General features: G+C 36.8%; 1 protein-coding gene across 4 annotated transcripts in view; it reads right to left on the bottom strand.

The window, feature by feature from the left end:
* The window catches only part of ZFR (zinc finger RNA binding protein), an 83,734-nt gene that overhangs the window by 31,540 nt on the left and 32,644 nt on the right, over positions 1 to 19,550 (bottom strand). For all 4 annotated transcript variants that reach the window (XR_003507251.1, XR_003507250.1, XM_027520577.1 and 1 more), the window contains 6 exons: positions 13,257 to 13,504; positions 9,624 to 9,815; positions 8,818 to 9,109; positions 4,956 to 5,149; positions 3,161 to 3,280; positions 1,931 to 2,076 (listed from right to left, as the gene is read on the bottom strand). Coding sequence is in view for 2 of the 4 variants with exons in the window: in XM_027520577.1 (XP_027376378.1) it covers positions 1,931 to 2,076; positions 3,161 to 3,280; positions 4,956 to 5,149; positions 8,818 to 9,109; positions 9,624 to 9,815; positions 13,257 to 13,504 (1,192 nt within the window). In the remaining 2 variants the exon portion in view is untranslated. The remainder of the gene's footprint in view (positions 1 to 1,930; positions 2,077 to 3,160; positions 3,281 to 4,955; positions 5,150 to 8,817; positions 9,110 to 9,623; positions 9,816 to 13,256; positions 13,505 to 19,550) is intronic.

The following is a 19,550-nucleotide window of genomic DNA, read 5'->3' as shown; positions in this document are numbered from 1 at the left end:
GGGTAGTCTAGGTAGTCCTTGAGACACCTTGAGGGGGATTCATAATATCAACTGCTACTGCTGCTAAGTCGCTTCAGTTGTGCCTGACTCTGTGCGACCCCATAGACGGCAGCCCACCAGGCTCCACTGTCCCTGGGATTCTCCAGGCAAGAACATTGGAGTGGGTTGCCATTTCTTTCTCCATCATAATATCAAAGTTACTCTCAAAATAATATTTGCCTTCTCTATTCTCTTTCTCCTATGAGTCTACAGTGGAGTTATCCAGAGGCAAAATGTGTTATCACAACCTGTTGAGTACAGAAACAGAAAGAGAATCAGGCTGCCTTAAGCTAGACATTAAAGAGATCTGCAAAAATGTAAAACAATGTCATTTTTTATGGAGGAAAAACAATTATTTATAGTTAGCATATTATATTTACCATTATTATATTAATAAATACACCTGATTTAATATAAGTATTAATATTTAACTACATTTAAACAAATACTAAGTTATATAAAAATAAGTTCATAAATACTAAAACTTCTCAGTTTTCATTTCTAATACAATGTTGACAGCCTATAACCTACATACACAAGAACTCTTCAGAATCTTCAATAATTATTGAGTTATTACAATATTGTAAAATAATTAGCCTCCAATTAAAATACATAAATTTATATTAAAAAATAATTATTGAGTTATAAAAGATCCTGAGACCAAAAGGTTTGAGGATCACTAAGTTAAACTATCTAGCACAGGCAAAAGTACAGGTATCTGTCAAACATTTTTGCTTCTGGGATTTGATTAGTGTCAACTGATAGTGATTTATGCAATAATATTGCCTCAAGGTTGGTCAATGTAATAATAACAACAGGGAAATACTATTAAAAAAAACTCTAAATACCTAAAAATATATGCAACAGGTTATAAAGAAAATATTACATCTTCACAAAAAAGTATTACATACCCATGGAAAATAATTTTAGCTTTTTAAACAAATTGGTATGTAAAGGAAAAAAAGTGTGTTACAAAAACTTGTACACAAACACTTATGGCAGCAGTATTCATAACCCAAAAGTGGAAATAACACAAATGTCCATCAATTGATAAACAAATAAAATGTGACACATTTATGTAATGAAATATTATGCATGCATAAAAAATAAAGTACTGATAAATGCAATAACATGCATGAACCTTGAAAACATCATGCTAAGTGAAAAGTAGCCAGACACAAAAGTCAATATGTTTTATGATTCCATTTATATGAAATCTCCAGTACAGGCAATCTAATAAGATGTTTATTAGTGGTTGCCCAGGAGTAGAGGGAGGAGCTGGTGGGGAAATAGATATTGATTGCTAAATGGGTTTGTGGGTTTTTTTGTGGGTCATAAAAATGTTATAAAATTGACTGTGCTGGTAACTGCACAACTCTGTGAATAAAACCAATGAATTGTGCCACTTAAAGTTATGTCAGTTTTATATCAATAAAACTAAACATTTCTGTATCTATTGAACATATTTTCTCATTTATCCTTTCCTGTAGCCTCTAAAGTTTTTAAAACAAGCTCCACACATTATTAATGTCTAGAATCTACTCAATCTTATATTTAGGATATTTTTTATCATGTAACCAAATGCTCTATTTTGCTTATTTTAAATTGAGGCATTTATTTATGATATTAAACTATTTATGTATTTAAATATATAAAAGATATTATTTCCAAAATAAGTCCTAATACCAAGGACATGGTCAAATATCAGAATAGCCAGTAACTTAACTTTAATGCATTTCTTTCCTAGACCTAGTTGTCTCCCTCACAAGTGAAAACTAAAAATATTTCAAATAAATTGGATTGCTCTGAATGGGACTCACATACTCAGAACAGCTAAGTTTCTTAGAAAGTCTAAACCACCTATGATGGTACTAAAAGTTAAAAATACTACCTCATTTCCATTCTCCAGCGTTCTTCCTCTTCTCTTCTTCGCCAGTACTCCTCTTTCTGCATTTGCTTTCTCATTTTCTCTTCTTGAATCTTTCTTGCTCTAATACTGGGCTTTACTTCTACTTGCAAATCTGGATTTACTTTTTTCTGTTAACATAGATAAGATGTCTGAAAAACCAGCAATCCTTCCAACAATCTACACATATCTTAAATCATACAATCCCATATATTCTTTCATCAGAGGCTTTTATTTGCAAATTATAAGAGTAAATGTAGTAAAATAAGTTGAATCAGAGAAAAACTCAAAATACATTCATAAACATTCTTTCTTCCTTCCCATCCCCAAAATTCTTCGTTCTTCTAGTATGCAAAAAGTACTTAATTAAGTGTTAACCAATAAAAGAAATCCTTAGGAGACTGATGGGTATTTAGTATTCCTTTGTTTGTTTGTAAATAAATGTTTCTAGATATCTGAGTGTGGGGTTAAAAACTTTTTTTCATATAGAAGTATTACTGCCCCTTAACAAATTATTTTTAATCTCCACCACTTCTGTGTTTAGAAAACATGAATCTAGTGCATAAGTCCAATCTAATTAAAAACTTTAAATACAGTATTTAGATTTAACTTATTACTTGGAAGTGTTTTCAATGAAGAATTCCTCATCTCAAAATTCACTTTAATGCAAATTCTGCCAAGATAAAGGAAATTGGAGACCTGACATTTCTTTCAAACACTTCCTTTGAAGCAACTATTTTTACATGATTACTTGATCCAAGTAATGTCAGTTTTATTTTGCCACTAGAAATAATGAAAAACGACTACACTGCTTCTTCTTAAGTATAACAAAAGTGATAGGTACTCAGTTGTGTCCAATTCTGTGACCCCAAGGACTGTAGCCCATAAGGCTCCTCTGCCCATGGAATTCTTTGGCAAGAACAATGGAGTAGGCTGCCATGCCCTTCTCCAGGAAATCTTTCAGACCCAGGGATCGGACTTGGGTCTCCTGCATTGTAGGCAGATTCTTTACCATCTGAGGCACCAGGGAAAGCCGTAAGTATAACTAATCAATAAAAACTAAACATCTGACTCTCTAAGTGAGACATGACATGCCAATCTTAGAGTGGGAGTTCATGGACTTAAGGAGTTATATTTAGATGCTTTATTTTTGCATCTAGAATGTTCCAAGCTATATAAAAAGAGAAAGAGAAAAATAGCTGAAATTTTCCTCACTTTATATTGAAGTCTGTGTCTTCGTCCTTTTAAATGCATCTCCTTAGCATTGGGATCATTAAAGCTGCACTCGCATAATTTGCAATGGAATCTAATCACTTTTCCTTCATCATTTCGTACCTTGATGTCAGGGGAAAAAAAAAAGTCAAGAAATCACAACAGGAATGTCACAGGTGAAGATTTCAATTATAAACCCATCTCATGAGTTGTAAATAACTTTCAGAATTTGAAGTTAGAAAAGGGGGAAGGAGCACTGTCTATACTTTTTAAAGAGGATAATCTACAGAAATGAACAGGGTTAGAATTTTTAACTGTACAATGCAAGATGTGTTACTATGTATTTGGCTCTTATAGTTAAACTTCCTCTATATGTAAACATTTAGATTTTAATGCAATAGACACCTTCAATTATTGAAAAAATATTTATTGAATACCTGCTCCTGCCAGGTACTGTTCTTGGAAATGGAGCTAAAGATGATTAAAGGCATTATTCTCATTTATTTCTACAAAGCCCAAGACTTTATACATGTACAACTTTATTGAAAACCAATGTCGATTTTTTTCTAACTGCACAACCAGTTAGGAAGACAAGTAGACTAGAATGCTATTAAAAGCTATTAAAACTTCAGCAAGTTTTAAAGATTGGTTCTAAACACAATCCTCTGAAGTTAAGATTACCTAACCAGTATTACTGGTGATTAAGTATTCTGGCCAGATGTTCTGGCTGTACTTTTTTTTGAGACAACCAAGTCTTAATAACAGCTAAAGGTTTATTATTTATTTAGAAGTTTATTAACCTTTAAATGTCTTTTTTTTTTTTTGCCTGGCAAAAAAAATCCTGGCATTGTGGAATCTTAGTTCCCTGACCAGGGATGAAACCCAAGCCCAATGAAGTGGAAGCAAGGAGCCCTAACCACTGGACTGCCAGGAAATTCCCAAGACCTGTAACTTTAAATTAAAACTGCATGCGAATGACTTATAAACTACACAGCCCAGTTTCCCATCTTGTAAACAAAGAATTCAATAAGTAATTTTTCTTGATGGAAAAGGATGAAGGAACAAATAAATATTTGCCAAAAATCCACAATATGCTAGGCACTGTGCTTAGGTACTTTATTTGATCTAAGCTTCACATCTTCACTGGGAGATACCCAAATTTTACAGATGTAGACACGGAAATTTAGAGAACTTGTTCTGTTCAACTGTTCTATAATACAGCAAAAGCAGAATAGGGCTACACCACTGTATGTTCGTCCTTCCATTAACAGCAAATATCTATCAAGTTCCTTCTGATACTTCCTTATCCTCCATTTACTAAGTTATTTTGTAAAACAGGAATAGTTTTCTAATCAGCTTGAGAAATCAAATAAATAGTCATCTGTTAAATCAGCAATCTAAATTTTACACACAAAACTGTTCAGAAAGAAGTATTTGCTTTCTTTGTCATTTCTGCTGTTCACATTTTTTTTTTACTTTTTATGTTCAGCACAGTAGAAGGGTTATGTTAAAAGAAGGCCTGCCAAATGAACAGAAAATTACTTTACATACTACAGTGATGGTGTCAGCAGGGAAAGAGAAAAGTTAACAAAAAAATTGTGATGTCACTTAGGCAAGCTCAAAGGGTAGGCTTAAAAAAAAACAACACAAAACCTTCAACAAAGATCCCTTCAATATCCCTTTATAAGTAATCTAAACCTAAAATATAATTAAATTTTACATGTAAAGCACACTTGTGACAAAGTGACACACGTCTTTCCTATCTAATCTCACAACAGGAGTATTCTTAAATCAATACCTCCTCCACATAATCATGGCCCACTGGCTGCACGTCGCTCTGCAAAGCAGCAAGAGACGCAGGTGTGACTGGTTCTGACACTGTGTCTGGCTTTACTTCTGGAATTGGTACAGAAGTGACAGGGGTGTTTTTAACACATTCAGTTCCTTTTAAGTCTTCTGTTTTATTTCCTGTTGACTGCAGCTTATTACCACCTAGAACATAAAAGAATTACAGTAATTTTAATATTCTTCTTGTATAATGTATGAACTGATACTAGATCTCTAGATCAAGTTCTGATCTTTCCTACCAACAAACTCCTGCTTGACATACAATAGATGAGAATTTTGAAGAACCATAGAAACCATTTGGTTTTTTTATGCTATTAATGAAATACATGTCTCAATCTCCCCATTCTTTCTCTCATAATATTCAGTGGTCCTCTCTGTCCTCACCATGGCTCTTATAACATCAAGTACCTAAAAAGTAAAGAGCAAGTACCTGAAATAGTAGTGTCTAAGCCTAAATCACTGCAGATGGTGACTGCAGCCATGAAATTAAAAGACGCTTACTCCTTGAAAGGAAAAGTTATGACCAACCTAGACAGCATATTAAAAAGCAGAGATGTTACTTTGCCAACAAAGGTCTATCTAGTCAAGGCTATGGTTTTTCCAGTGGTCACGTATGGATGTAAGAGTTGGACTGTGAAGAAAGCTGAGTGTCAAAGAATTGATGCTTTTGAACTGTTGTGCTGGAGAAGACTCTTCAGAGTCCCTTGGACTGCAAAGAGGTCCAACCCGTCCATCCTAAAGGAGATCAGTCCTGGGTGATGCTGAAGCTGAAACGCCAATATTTTGGCCACCTCATGTGAAGAATTGACTCATTGGAAAAGACCCTGATGCTGGGAAGGATTGGGGGCAAGAGGAGAAGGGGACGACAGAGGATGAGATGGCTAGATGGCATCACTGACTCAATGGACATGAGTTTGAGTGAACTCCAGGAGTTGGTGATGGACAGGGAGGCCTGGCGTGCTGTGATTCATGGGGCTGCAGAGTCAGACACGACTGAGCGACTGAACTGAAGCCTAAATCATGCTTAAATATCCCTTTGCCATGGAACTGGGCACCATCTTAAGTTCTAGTAACATAATAATACAGTGTGGTTGTCTTTGAGGTGTCAATAATTTAAGGTCAGGTATGGATGTGAGAGTTGGACTATAAAGAAAGCTGAGCACCAAAGAATTGATGCTTTTGAACTGTGGTGTTGGAGAAGACTCTTGAGACTCCCTTGGACTGCAAGGAGATCCAACCAGTCCATTCTAAAGGAGTTCAGTCCTGGGTGTTCATGGAAGGACTGATGTTGAAGCTGAAACTCCAATACTTTGGCCACCTGATGAGAAGAGCTGACTCATTTGAAAAGACCCTGATGTTGGGAAAGATTGAGGGCAGGAGGAAAAGGGGACAACGGAGGATAAGATGGTTGGAGGGCATCACTGACTCAATGGACATGGGTTTGGGTGGACTCTGGGAGTTGGTGATGGACAGGGAGGCCTGGCGTGCTGCAGTTCATGGAGTCGCAGAGTCGGACATCACTGAGCGACTGAACTGACTGACATGTTATTATAGTACAATGTGTTAACAGAGTATTTTGGAAATGTAAATGAAAGGAGCCACTACCCTTTAACCTGATCCAGTAAGGAATAGCTTCAGCAAGTATGACACCAGGGCTGGGCTTAAGAGTGCTAAGTATGAACTGGTCAGGCAGAAAAAAAGAGAACCATATCTAAACAGAAAGAACAGTATGCACACGTAAAATACAAAAACATGGAGTTAAAAAGATTATGGTAACAGAACTGAAAGAGACAATGTGTACCTCAATGTTCGTTGCAGCACTGTTTACAATAGCTAGGACATGGAAGCAACCTAGATGTCCACTGGCAGACGAATGGATAAGAAAGCTGTAGTATATATACACAATGGAGTATTACTCAGCTATTAAAAAGAAAACATTTGAATCAGTTCTAATGACATGGATGAAATTGGAGCCTATTATGCAGAGTGAAGTACGTCAGAAAGAAAAACACCAATACAGCATATTAACGCATATATATGGAATTTAGAAAGATGGTAACGATGCCCCTATATGCGAGACAGCAAAAGAGACACAGATATAAAGATCAGACTTTTGGACTCTGTGGGAGAAAGTGAGGGTGGGACGATTTGCGAGAACAGCATTGAAACAAGTATATTACCATATGTGAAACAGATCACCAGTCCAAGTTTGATGCATGAAACAGGGCACTCAAAGCTGGTACACTGGGACAACCCTGAGGGAAGGAATGGGATGGGGAGGAAGGTGGGAGGGGGAATTCAGGATGGGGGACACATGTACACCCATGGTTGATTCATGTCAATGTATGGCAAAAATCACCACAATATTGTAAAGTAATTAGCCTCCAATTAAAATAAACAAATAAAAATAATAAAAAAGACCGTGGTAAATTAGAAAAAGACTTGGTAATTCAATAGGACTTATCACCAAGGTACAGGGCTTCCCTGGTGGCTCAGATGGTGAAGAATCTGCCTGCAATGAGGAGGCCTGGGTTCAATCCCTGGGTTGGGAAGATCCACTGGAGGAGGGAATGGCAACCCTCTCCAGTATTCTTGCCTGAAGAATCCCACGGACAGAGGAGCCTGGCAGGCTACAGTCCATGAGGTCACAAAGAGTCTGACACAACTAAGTGACTTAAGCACAGTACTGAGGTAGAGGTAATGATAACTGAGGTAGAGGTTAATTTGTGAAAGGACTTGGATGACATCATTAAGGAATACAGACATTTTTCTTATATGCAAGGGGAAGGCCACAGAAATTTTTTAAACGGGAAAGTAAGACAATTTGATAAATATTTTTTTATAAAATGAAAGTGCTGCAGAAACTGGATGCAGTAAGAGACAAAGCACTGAAGAAGCTTTGAAGGCCTAAAAACAAAGCAGAGGCTATGAAGAGAAAAAGACACTTTTTGGAGAATATTGTGACAGAACCAAACGATTAGAAACAACTGGAAGAGGCAACAAGTAAGAAAAAATGTCAGTGGACTTTTTCATGTGAAAAAGCAGCAGTTTTATGAGATTATTCACAGTACTCTTGTGATGAGATAAAATGTTAGAAATAGACATGAACAGGCATCAACAGAACCATACAGATAATGACCAGGAAATACCTAAAATATGGTTCTAGAACTCAGGTGGGCGTTCTGAATTTGCCCAAACGATTTTAAAGTTACTGCATACACAGTGGAACAGATAAGACCACTCATGAATACTAAGTGAGTGAGATGAGAGTCAGAATCAGAATCTTAGCACTACTACCAGCTAATGAACATGAGAGCCAGAGAACCAATAAAGAGATCTGAGGAAGGAGTCAGTGGACCCAAAATAGAGAGATAGAGACATAACTAAAGCTTTAAGGTATAGCAGTCAACTGTTTCAAGTGTTAGAGAGGTCAACAGGATGAAACATAAAACTGGCCATTCAATGTGGCAGGTAGGTTTTTGGTGATTTCAGAAAAGGGTAGAGTTGAAATACTATAAGAGATTGAGGACTGGATAGGAAGTAGAGAAAGTAAGAATTAGGTTAACAGCCTGAGGAATAGTAAAATAACTACACATATATATATATATATTTTTTTTTTTTACATATTTATTTTTAAGTCTATGGCTGAAGAAAACGGAACTAAAAAAATTTCAAGAAAAAAAATACAGATATGTAATTAAATAAGGTCCCAGAAAAGAAGACAACTGTGTAAGTAGAATAGCTAGTCCTGGAGTGGAGGAAAAATACCACCTGAACAGAGTTAGAAGGAACATAAAATCTTCAGTACTTGCCAACAAAGTTTATTTTGGGTGTAGATGTTTTCTTGGCAGCCATATTTGCAGGCACTGCTGATACTTTAGTGTTGGCTGTGCTATTAAGAGACGAGTTTCCTGTAGTTGTAAGACCTTTCACTGAAGAAGTTGCAATTGATGAAGTATTCACAGTACAATTGCTTGCTGCAATGCTTGAAGGAGAGGCAGTTGGCTTTGAAGCAGATACAGCTGTTGAAGAAGTAGCTTGGCTAACAACGTTTGGTTCTGTTGAAGGAATGGGTTTACCAAGTTTTGTGTGTAATTTAACCACCTACAAAATAAAAGCATATTTATCTGTCAGAAAACTCAAGAAAAATGTAGATTTTTTTTTAAAAAAGTTTGCCTAAAAGACCCTATAAAATGAAAATCTTAACCATATTTTTCTTTGTTGTATTTTTTTCTCATACATTTTTAAACAAAAACTCATTACTTTCAAAACTATCTGTGTGAAACAGATTCGGATACATATTACATCTATCACTTGGTGAGGAAATGACATGCATACCAACCTATACTTAAGCATAACAGAAGGCAGAAAACAACTACATGATTCAATTTCAGTTGGTGGGAGAAAAACGACCGAGTTCAATTTTAAGACGGGTCACCAGTCTTTCCTTCCTTAAGCAATGACTATTTGACATCACCTTTATACATACATTAGGCATGTAATACCCTCAAAAATTTTCAAATTTTGAAACCTCCTTTACTTTACCCCCAACCCCCACCAAAAATGGAAAAGAAAAGAGAGTTAAGACATAAGGATGTGTGGGAAAAAAAACACCTACTTTCTGATGCTTAGCACCACGAATGTGGGCAGCATATGCATCTGCTCCTGTACAAGACACATCACAGAGCTCACAACGTAGCTGATTTTGAGTCCCACGAGTAGAGTTGTTGCTGCTGCTGGTATTCTGTGAGGCTTTCAATGCGGCTTCTTTTTTTTTATGTTTCTGCCCTTCTAAATGTTCTTTATAAGTCTGTCTCAAACAAAAAGAATAATTTTGCTTCACTACTTTTCTATCTACATTATTTGCAATGATTCATTCCAATCTCTAATACTCATTACAATCTCAGCACTACACCATTTTAAAAGCAACTGAACCAGGAGCATGTGGCTTCCCTACATACAGGATGTATTTGTGGTTCTCTGTACCCTGGTGGCTCAGAGGTTAAAGCGTCTGCCTGCAATGCAGGAGACCTGGGTTCTATCCCTGGGTTGGGAAGATCCCCTGGAGAAGGAAATGGCAACCCACTCCAGTGTTCTTGCCTGGAGAATCCCATGGATGGAGGAGCCTGGTGGGCTACAGTCCATGGGGTCGCAAGAGTTGGACACAGCTGAGCAAATAGTCTCTCTCGTACCTTGTTTACCAAGAACACACTTACCTAACACTTTAATTAACAAAGGACTTTCACACGTAGCCAAAATATCAATATAAGTTAACTGCTCTCAGTTTGAAAGAATTTGAATCTTTTAGTGCTTATGTATAATGTTTGGTAGAGACTAATAAGAGGGATCATTCCAAAAGAAATTATTTAATTACAGGATTATGAGGAGGGAGGAAAAATGTATCTGCCACATGAGAAGAAAAAACAATGTTACTACATGGTAACAAGACTCTTTATAAACAGGTATGATTTTACTTATAAAAATGGCTTAGAAGTCAGTTGGATCTGAGAAAATTCAAGAATGCATTTTCACAATTTGTGTTAGAATTCATTCCACCCTGAACAAAAGTATATTAACTGCCAGAATTGTATCCCTTTTGAAGGAAAAATAATAATATTGTAATACTAGCCACCAAAATAGTGCAAGTATATATTAAAAATTGTCTTCAATGTCAATGACTGAGGAAGGCAGTTTTATAAAAATGCAAGGAGGTCAGTAAGGACCTTGAGTGGGGCCAGTTTATTATTTCCTATTTTAAAAAAATTTATACACACATATGATGAGCATAGAATTGCATAGATAGCATAGAATCTCAGAGCTGAATGGGACTCTAGAGGTTACCTAAAATTATTTTCTAAGTTTGAAACAAGAAAATCCTTTCTCAAAATGAAATCTTATGCACAAGTAAGGAGAGTAAGGAAAGTTACTGTTTTTCAAACAAAAGAGGAAGACCTAAGACCTAGCCATCTGATTCTCTTCTCACCATCTGCAGCAGTCTAAAGTGGCTTCGTGAAGCAGTGTGAACCTCAATTATTTAGGGACAAGTGCCTATTACAGAAGTGAGGAAACAAAAGCCCAGACAATTGACTTAGTCTCCAACTTGCCCAAGACCACAAATTAAGTCACAGACACAGGACTGTTGGGAAGCGCAGTGCAAAATAGCCATGTAGGAGAAGGTTCTTGGGAAAATGGCGGAGGGCCAGAAGTACCCCAGCTTTGCGTGCTGCTGGCTGAAAAACATCTCCTGCCTTTAGCTATGCTCAGCACCAAGATTTAATAATAAACATTAAAGATGTTGCTTGAGAAAACGGGTTATGGGCTAAACACATGGGTCACATGGGCTGCCCTTGAAATATTGTTTACTGATTATGTCTTAACCCCATACGTGCTCTGCTGGCCGTATACTCTAAGCTCTCTGTTCCTGCTTCTATAAAAAGGCTTAACTGCAGAAATAAACTTGTCAGTCCTTGCAAGAGACTGTCCAAGTGTCATTCTTTCAGGTTCATCGTTTCCAAGTCCCAGGGAGAAAATCCCCACACAGGATTGAAACAATGGCCTCTCATACTGGAACCAATTTAGTCTCCTTTCTTATATCTACACTAGTCTCTAACTCACCATCTCATTCATACAGTATTTTTCTCCATAGGTTCATTAACCCCTTATGGCACTGCCTCTGACTTAACAGATGTACTCTTGGCCTGTTTTCTTGTGTAACCATCCAGCTCCCCCAAATCAATGGTCAGCCTTACATATATATGCTGATTCTAAATGCCATTAACTTATCACCCTAAAGCTATGTGCTATCCTTTTATATGTTACCACATAGTCAAGTCTCTTAACATTTGTAATTGCCACCACATCATCATTCACCCTAAACAGTCATTACTGAGTAGGATACACTCCTCAATACTAAAGCCAATATTCTTGTTCCCTTTCATGTTTAGTGCTGGGTTGCTGCAAACATTCCCCATGTCTCCTCTCCCCCAAGCATGTTATCACAATGAAACTGTTTTCTACCAAACTTAAAATAGGGAAAAAAAAGGTCTTATCTTAACAGCCACATATATTAAACTAGTCTCTAATTTGGTATAATTCAGAGAATGCTGACAATTGAAAATAACTCCCAAATTCTATACCGAAAAGCAGACAGAACTGATCTAGTAAATTTAAAAGAATGTACACAGGTTGGGAAAGGGCGATATATGATGTAACTGGAAGAAACCACTGAAGACTCAAAATCTGATCTTTTCAAATACTATGCCTTTTGTGCCAAAATGCTTACCAAATTTTTAGATAAACACTAGACACTCTTAAAGAAAGTATTAACAAATAAAGTTGGGAAGGGAGTTGAACTCACTAGACTTTATAAACAGATTCTTCCCTAAATCACTTATTTCATGTTTAGCAACAGCAAGAAAATAACAAAAAACAACAACAACAAAAAACAGAATAAAGGAATAAAGGTTCTGCATGCTTCTTTAGCTGATATTTTTGAAAAAGACACTTTCCTACAGCTTTCTTATTCCCAAAGTCCGTACAGCCTCATGGAGGAAATAAGTATATAGAAACAAGTAACATTCTATAAAGCATATACAAAAGTCAGTCTCATGAAAAATGTTATCCTAAAATTATAGATTATTAAAATAGCTTAAGGATTTTTAATACTAGAGAAAGGCAACTTCAAATCTTTATATCTGACAAAGTCTTCTCTTCTCATCTCATCATGTCAGTGTATAAAACTTAACTATCTCTATGGTCATCCTTTTTCAACTACAAAATTCTACTCATACACTCAATATGGACCTTGAAGAACTAAGAAAATCAATATCCAATTGTCTTAAGTTCAAGAATTTTGCATAAAAGGCTTAAAAAATAAGTCATGAATGCCAAAAAAGAAATAAAAATACAATCTTACTCCCAAATCCCAACTAATCTGAATATAAAACTTTTAAGCTAAATTAAAAATTTTATTTAAAGAGAAATATCCTTCCTAAAGAAAAGCTCAATTTTTCCACTTTTTAATAACATTCATAATTATTTTTACTGTATTTTTCTTAAAATTCTTGTATGTCAATACAAAAACCTTTAAAAAAAAATGGCCATTTGATGAAATATGTACATGTTAACTAAAAGCTAGCAGGAAAGAAAAACATAAACTTTCTTTGTAGGCATAAGAATTATAATAATCAATCATACTTAACTATCAAGGACAACCACTGAAGATTTACGGTGAAGCATACAACATACATACCTGTGGTCCAGCACAGCTGATCTTACAGACATCACAATAGTGAATCTGGGGTGGTTTGGGAGGCTGTTTTGGTTTCAGTTGTTTATTTTGGAATGGTGCTTTTTTAGTAAAGGTGGTCCCTGTCCAGGCAGCTGTTGCAGCAGCCGCCGCCGCCGCTGCTGCTGCCTGCTTCTGTTGCTGCTGCTGCTGTTGGTAGTAGGAGGATGCAGCTGAATACACTGCTGCTTCATAACCTGAATAAGATGTACCTTACAAATAAAATCAAACAAAGATTATGTTACATACCTGTAAAAGGCCAAGAAAGATGATGGGAATTTAATCCCAATAAATTCTGCTTAAAAAGATAGGTTTACATGTGTGTATTTACGAATAAATTGTATCTCACAAAACCTAAGAAAAATGTTACTTATCCTTCTTTTAATGTAAGTCAACCAACCAAGTATTTACACAATACATGCCAGGTGTTAGGATAAGATTTGGTCACTGCTTTCAAGAAGGCTTATAGTACTGCTGGAAGGCTGTGATAGAATGTCTGATAAACTTACATGGTTATGGAACTGTCATACAGTATTTTCCCCAAGCAGAATTCCCCTGAATACAATTAAGAAAGTGCTGGGTTTGAGGAAAAGTCTGAAGTAGAATACAGAAAGGAAAAAAAACAAAGTCATGAAAGTAAGACTATACGTGCTTGGTGGTTTAGAGGATAAAAGATATGAAAGAGGAAATTACACAAAGATGACACCAAGATTTTGAATCCCAGTGACTGACTGAAGGGGTTGTACAGTCAATAAAAGTAAGGAGCTGATAGAAACTGGTTTGGAGAGGTAAGGTGACTAAAGCTCGGCCAAAGTCTGTAATATGGAATTGTAGTTCTAATGAGTATCAGGACAACAAAAGACAAGATTTGAAATAAAGAACCAAAGACACTGGTTCTCATCTTCCAAAAGGTGAAAAAGCACTGAATTTTCTGGTTAAATGTATCAATTCTATCCTTCCATTGTTCAAAGTCTTTGATGAATAAGCACATTAAGCTAGCTACATATATAATATTTACAAGCTGTTTGTGTGCAGGGATTTATAGATTTAAAAATCTATAAAAGCTTTACATGTGACAAAGTTGCTGATTTTATTTATAACCCTGTGTTAAAACTGGAAAACTTACTGTTTCTTAAACTAAGATCCCTGGAAATCTGTTGGATTCCCTAATTGTCATCCTTTCCCCTGAAGAGGAAATGAGTAGGTCAAAAGTTAAGGCTCAAGAGAGAGATTCCTAGTTGCTATGACAGCATAGAAGAACTACTTAAACTGAACTTTTTGATATCTCAAATGCAAACTGCTATACTGAGAAGTAAAGATTTATGACCCACTCACTTTAATATATTTTACACAGGGAAGAAAACACGAATTGGAAAGGTGAAGGTTAAGATGCATGGGAAATCAGAATCATAAGACTCTGAAATTTTTATTAATAGAAAATTTCCAAATGACTAGTTGTGTGCAGGAACTGTAAACATGCTACTTAAAATGCAGCTTCATGAATTATGTATCAAGAAAATAAAAAGGTGAATAAGATCAGCAGCATCCTACAATACTGGATGATCAGAACTTCTAGGCTCTGGGTTTTTTTCTGGCCATGCTGCGTGGCTTGCAGGATCTTAGTTCTCTGATTGGGGACTGAACCTGGGCCTATAACAATGAAGTGGTCAGGTACTAATCACTGGACTATCAGGGAATTCCCTAGGTTTTTTGAAAACTGAGAATCCATACTATAAGAGGCAGTGTTCCAGACACAGTGATATCTCAGAACAGAACTACAGGTACGTAATACTATACGTACTTCATAGATGAGAAAACTGAGGCTGTGGCTCAGATCATGAACTCCTTATTGCCAAAATTCAGACTTAAATTGAAGAAAGTGAGGAAAACTAGACCACTCACTAATGTCACTAGACCATTTAGGTATGACCTAAATCAAATCCCTTATGACTATACAGTATAAGTGAGAAATAGATTTAAGGGACTAGATCTGATAGAGTGCCTGATGAACTATGGATGGAGGTTCATGACATTGTACAGGAGACAGGAATCAAGACTATCCCCAAGAAAAAGAAATACAAAAAAAGCAAAATGGCTGTCTGAGGCCTTACAAATAGCTGTGAAAAGAAGAGAAGCAAAAAGCAAAGGAGAAAAGAAAAGATATACTCATTTGAACATAGAGTTCCAAAGATTAGCAAGGAGAGATAAGAAAGCCTGCCTCAGTGATCCGTGCAAAGAAATAGAGGAAAACAATAGAATGGGAAAGACTAGAGATCTCTTCAAGAAAATCAGAGATACCAAGGGAACATTTCATGTAAAGATGGCTCAATAAAGGACAGAAATGGTATGGACCTAACAGAAGCAGAAGATATTAAGAAGAGGTGGCAAGAATACACAGAAGAACTGTACAAAAAAGATCTTCACGACTCATAATCATGATGGTGTGATCACTCACACTCACCTAGAGCCAGACATCCTAGAATGTGAAGTCAAGTGGGCCTTAGAAAGCATCACTATGAACAAAGCTAGTGGAACTGATGAATTCCAGTTGAGCTATTTCAAATCCTAAAAGATGATGCTGTGAAAGTGCTGCACTCAATATGTCAGCAAATTTGGAAAACTCAGCAGTGGCCACAGGACTGGAAAAGGTCAGTTTTCATTCCAATCCCAAAGAAAGGCAACGCCAAAGAATGTCCAAACTACCACACAATTGCATTCATCTCACACGCTAGTAAAGTAATGCACAAAATTCTCCAAATCAGGCTTCAGCAATACGTGAACCGTGAACTTCCAGATGTTCAAGCTGATTTTAGAAAAGGCAGAGGAACCAGAGATCAAATTGCCAACATCCGCTGGATCATGGAAAAAGCAAGAGAGTTCCAGAAAAACATCTATTTCTGCTTTATTGACTATGCCAAAGCCTTTGACTGGGTGGAACACAATAAACTGTGGAAAATTCTTCAAGAGATGGGAATACCAGACCACCTGACCTGCTTCTTGAGAAACCTGTATGCAGGTCAGGAAGCAACAGTTAAAACTGGACATGCAACAACAGACTGGTTCTAAATAGGAAAAGGAGTACATCAAGGCTGTATATCATCACCCTGCTTATTTAACTTATATGCAGAGTACATCATGAGAAACACTGGGCTGGAAGAAGCACAAGCTGGAATCAAGATTGCTGGGAGAAATATCAATAACCTCAGATATGCAGATGACACCACCCTTATGGCAGAAAGTGAGGAAGAGCTAAAGAGCCTCTTGAAAGTGAAAGAGTAAGTGAAAAAGTTGGCTTAAAGCTCAACATTCAGAAAATGAAGATCATGGCATCTGGTCCCATCACTTCATGGGAAATAGATGGGGAAACAGTGGCTGACTTTATTTTTTGGGGCTCCAAAATCACTGCAGATGGTGATTGTAGCCATGAAATTAAAAGACGCTTACTCCTTGGAAGGAAAGTTATGACCAACCTAGACAGCATATTAAAAAGGAGAGACGTTACTTTGTCAACAAAGGTCTGTCTAGTCAAGGCTATGGTTTTTCCAGTAGTCATGTATGGATGTGAGAGTTGGACTATAAAGAAAGCTGAGCACCAAAGAATTGATGCTTTTGAACTGTGGTGTTGGAGAAGACTCTTGAGACTCCCTTGGACTGCAAGGAGATCCAACCAGTCCATTCGAAAGGAGATCAGTCCTACGTGTTCATTGGAAGGACTGATGTTGAAGTTGAAACTCCAATACTTTGGCCACCTGATACGGAGAGCTGACTCATTTGAAAAGACCCTGATGCTGGGAAAGATTGAGAGCAGGAGGAAAAGGGGACGACTGAGGATGAGATGGTTGGATGGCATCACCGACTCAATGGACATGGGTTTGGGTAGACTCTGGCAGTTGGTGATGGACAGGGAGGTCTGGCATATGAGGTTCATGGGGTTGCAAAGAGTCGGATACGACTGAGCAACTGAACTGACCAGCTTTTAAGGTCCTTTGTATTATTTAAACAACAAAAATCACGAAGCATAATATTTACAAAATAACCTCCTTCATTTGCACACATGTAGTCTAAAACTAATAAAAGGTAAGCTTAATTATAGCTTACTATTTAGCGTTTTTAAAAAAAACCAAAGCATAAACTGAAAGGTATGCTGAAGGTTCTGGAACTGTGCTAAGGGATGTCCTTTAAATTTCCTATAACTACTAGCAAACACACATACATTTCTCATAAAGCATTATGGGAAAATAAATATAATGCTATGCCTCTAAATTAAGTAAAAGCTCAATTCTGAAAAGCTAAAACAATTTCACCTAAAAAGCACCTTATTATAAATACTTATCAAATAAGTTGCATAATTAGAACAGTTAGAATATAATTTTTAAAGGTACAGTATCAGAAACAAAGACTACTACCTCAGCAGTAAATACATTATATCACAACCCATCATTTAGTAGGTACCAACACTAGAATTCATTTTCAATAAGAGATAAAAAGAATAGCTGACCTAAGCTGTAGCAGATATAAAATTGCAGACACAGAATTCAGAAGCCCTAATAATGATCTCTTTGGATGGCAATTTCACATTGTGTATCATACATATGTTCTTTAAAATGTGTATACTCTTTGATGTAACAGTTACAAATCTAGGAATTTATATGAGGAAAACAATTGGCAAACACACAAATCTGTACATAAAATGATTATTTTACCCAGTGCTGTTTCAAGCTTTTCCTTAATATTAAACTAAATGTTCCCAACAAAAACTTTAAAATGTAGCACAGGCATACAATAAAACAGTGTTAGTCATTAAAAACTATGTTTTTCTAAGCGTAGATCTTGGTTTCTAAATACCATTGCCATACAAGAAACCAAGGTTTCTTTGTGAAATGGCTAATTGTGAGTCTATGGCAGGAAAGGCTCAAAGTTTATTGTTGTTTTGCATTTTTATTTATTCCTTAATACTCTGTCTTGTTCTGCATAGGTTATAAGGTGGTAAGGGCCATTTCAGTTCTTACCTCTTGATGTTTTTGTTATAGAGCTTGAGTGTGGGAAGCCTAGATACTGAATTTTTAAAATATTTTTTTTAATTCCTCAGAGATTTTATCTCCTACCCTTTGTCAAGTGCTATGCTGGATATTAGGGACGCAATGGTGAATCAGGCAGAGTAACGTCTTACTGTGCCAGAAAAGAAAGAAATGCTCAAAGACTAATGATGCCAAGTTCAAAAGACTCAGAATTGGTTTGAAAAGGATCCTTTACTATCCAAATTTGGGACACTGTGTGCCTCAAAAAGAAAAATGAAAGCAATGGATTACACTAAACTGAATAAAAAAGAAGCCTATAGTAACACTAAAAAAAGAAGGGGTGACGGGACTCTTCTTCAGGGAAGAATTCCTAAGAATCCAACTCATTTCACACTGATTCTTAGTAAAAGGATTTTTCATTCACCAATGGAGAGTTTGATTCAGTTACTGATTTTCAAAGGATGTAACACCTTAGAAAGATAGCTGGGCTAATAGGCCAATAGATAACTTGGTTCATTACAAAATGGAAAAAGATATCTTTAAAAAGGAAAGATCTGGTAGTCACCACTTCAATCAGTGATTATACTGACACCATTAATAAGGAATAAACTGACATTATTTATTACATGGCTGGCTTCTATGATAGCTCAGTTGGTGAAGAATCCACCTGCAATGCAGGAGACCACAGTTTGATTCCTGGGTTGGGAAGGGATAGGGTACCCACCCCAGTACTCCTGAGCGTCCCTTATGGCTCAGCTATTAAAGAATCTGCCTGCAATGTGGGAGACCTGGGTTCATCCCTGGGTTGGGAAGATCCCCTGGAAAAGGGAAAGGCTACCTACTCCCATGGACTGTCCATGGGATTGTAAAGGGTCGGACATGTAAGAGCGACTTTCACTTTATTACATGTACCTGATGTGCTGAAATGAAATGCTGACCTAAGTAGTTTTACTGACTAAAAAACTGCCAGAATCTAAACATAAAGAAATCAGATAAATCCAGATTGTGGAATAGTCTACAAGACAACTTGTGTGAACTCTTCAAAAACATCAAGGCTGGGATCTTCCTGGTGGTCCAATGGTTAAGAATACACCCTCCAATGCAGGGGACACGGTTCAATCCCTGTCCCTGGAACTAAGATCTCACATGCCACAGGGCCTGCACACCACAACTACTGAGCCTGTACTCTCCGGAGCCCATGCTTGTACTGAGCCTCAGCCTGTACTCTCTGGAGTCTGTG

This window comes from Bos indicus x Bos taurus, chromosome 20, assembly GCF_003369695.1.
Source record: "Bos indicus x Bos taurus breed Angus x Brahman F1 hybrid chromosome 20, Bos_hybrid_MaternalHap_v2.0, whole genome shotgun sequence".
In the NCBI taxonomy this organism is placed as follows: Eukaryota; Metazoa; Chordata; class Mammalia; order Artiodactyla; family Bovidae; genus Bos; species Bos indicus x Bos taurus.
Note: the sequence above shows the minus strand (reverse complement) of the source record. Positions and strands in the feature narration are given on the sequence as shown.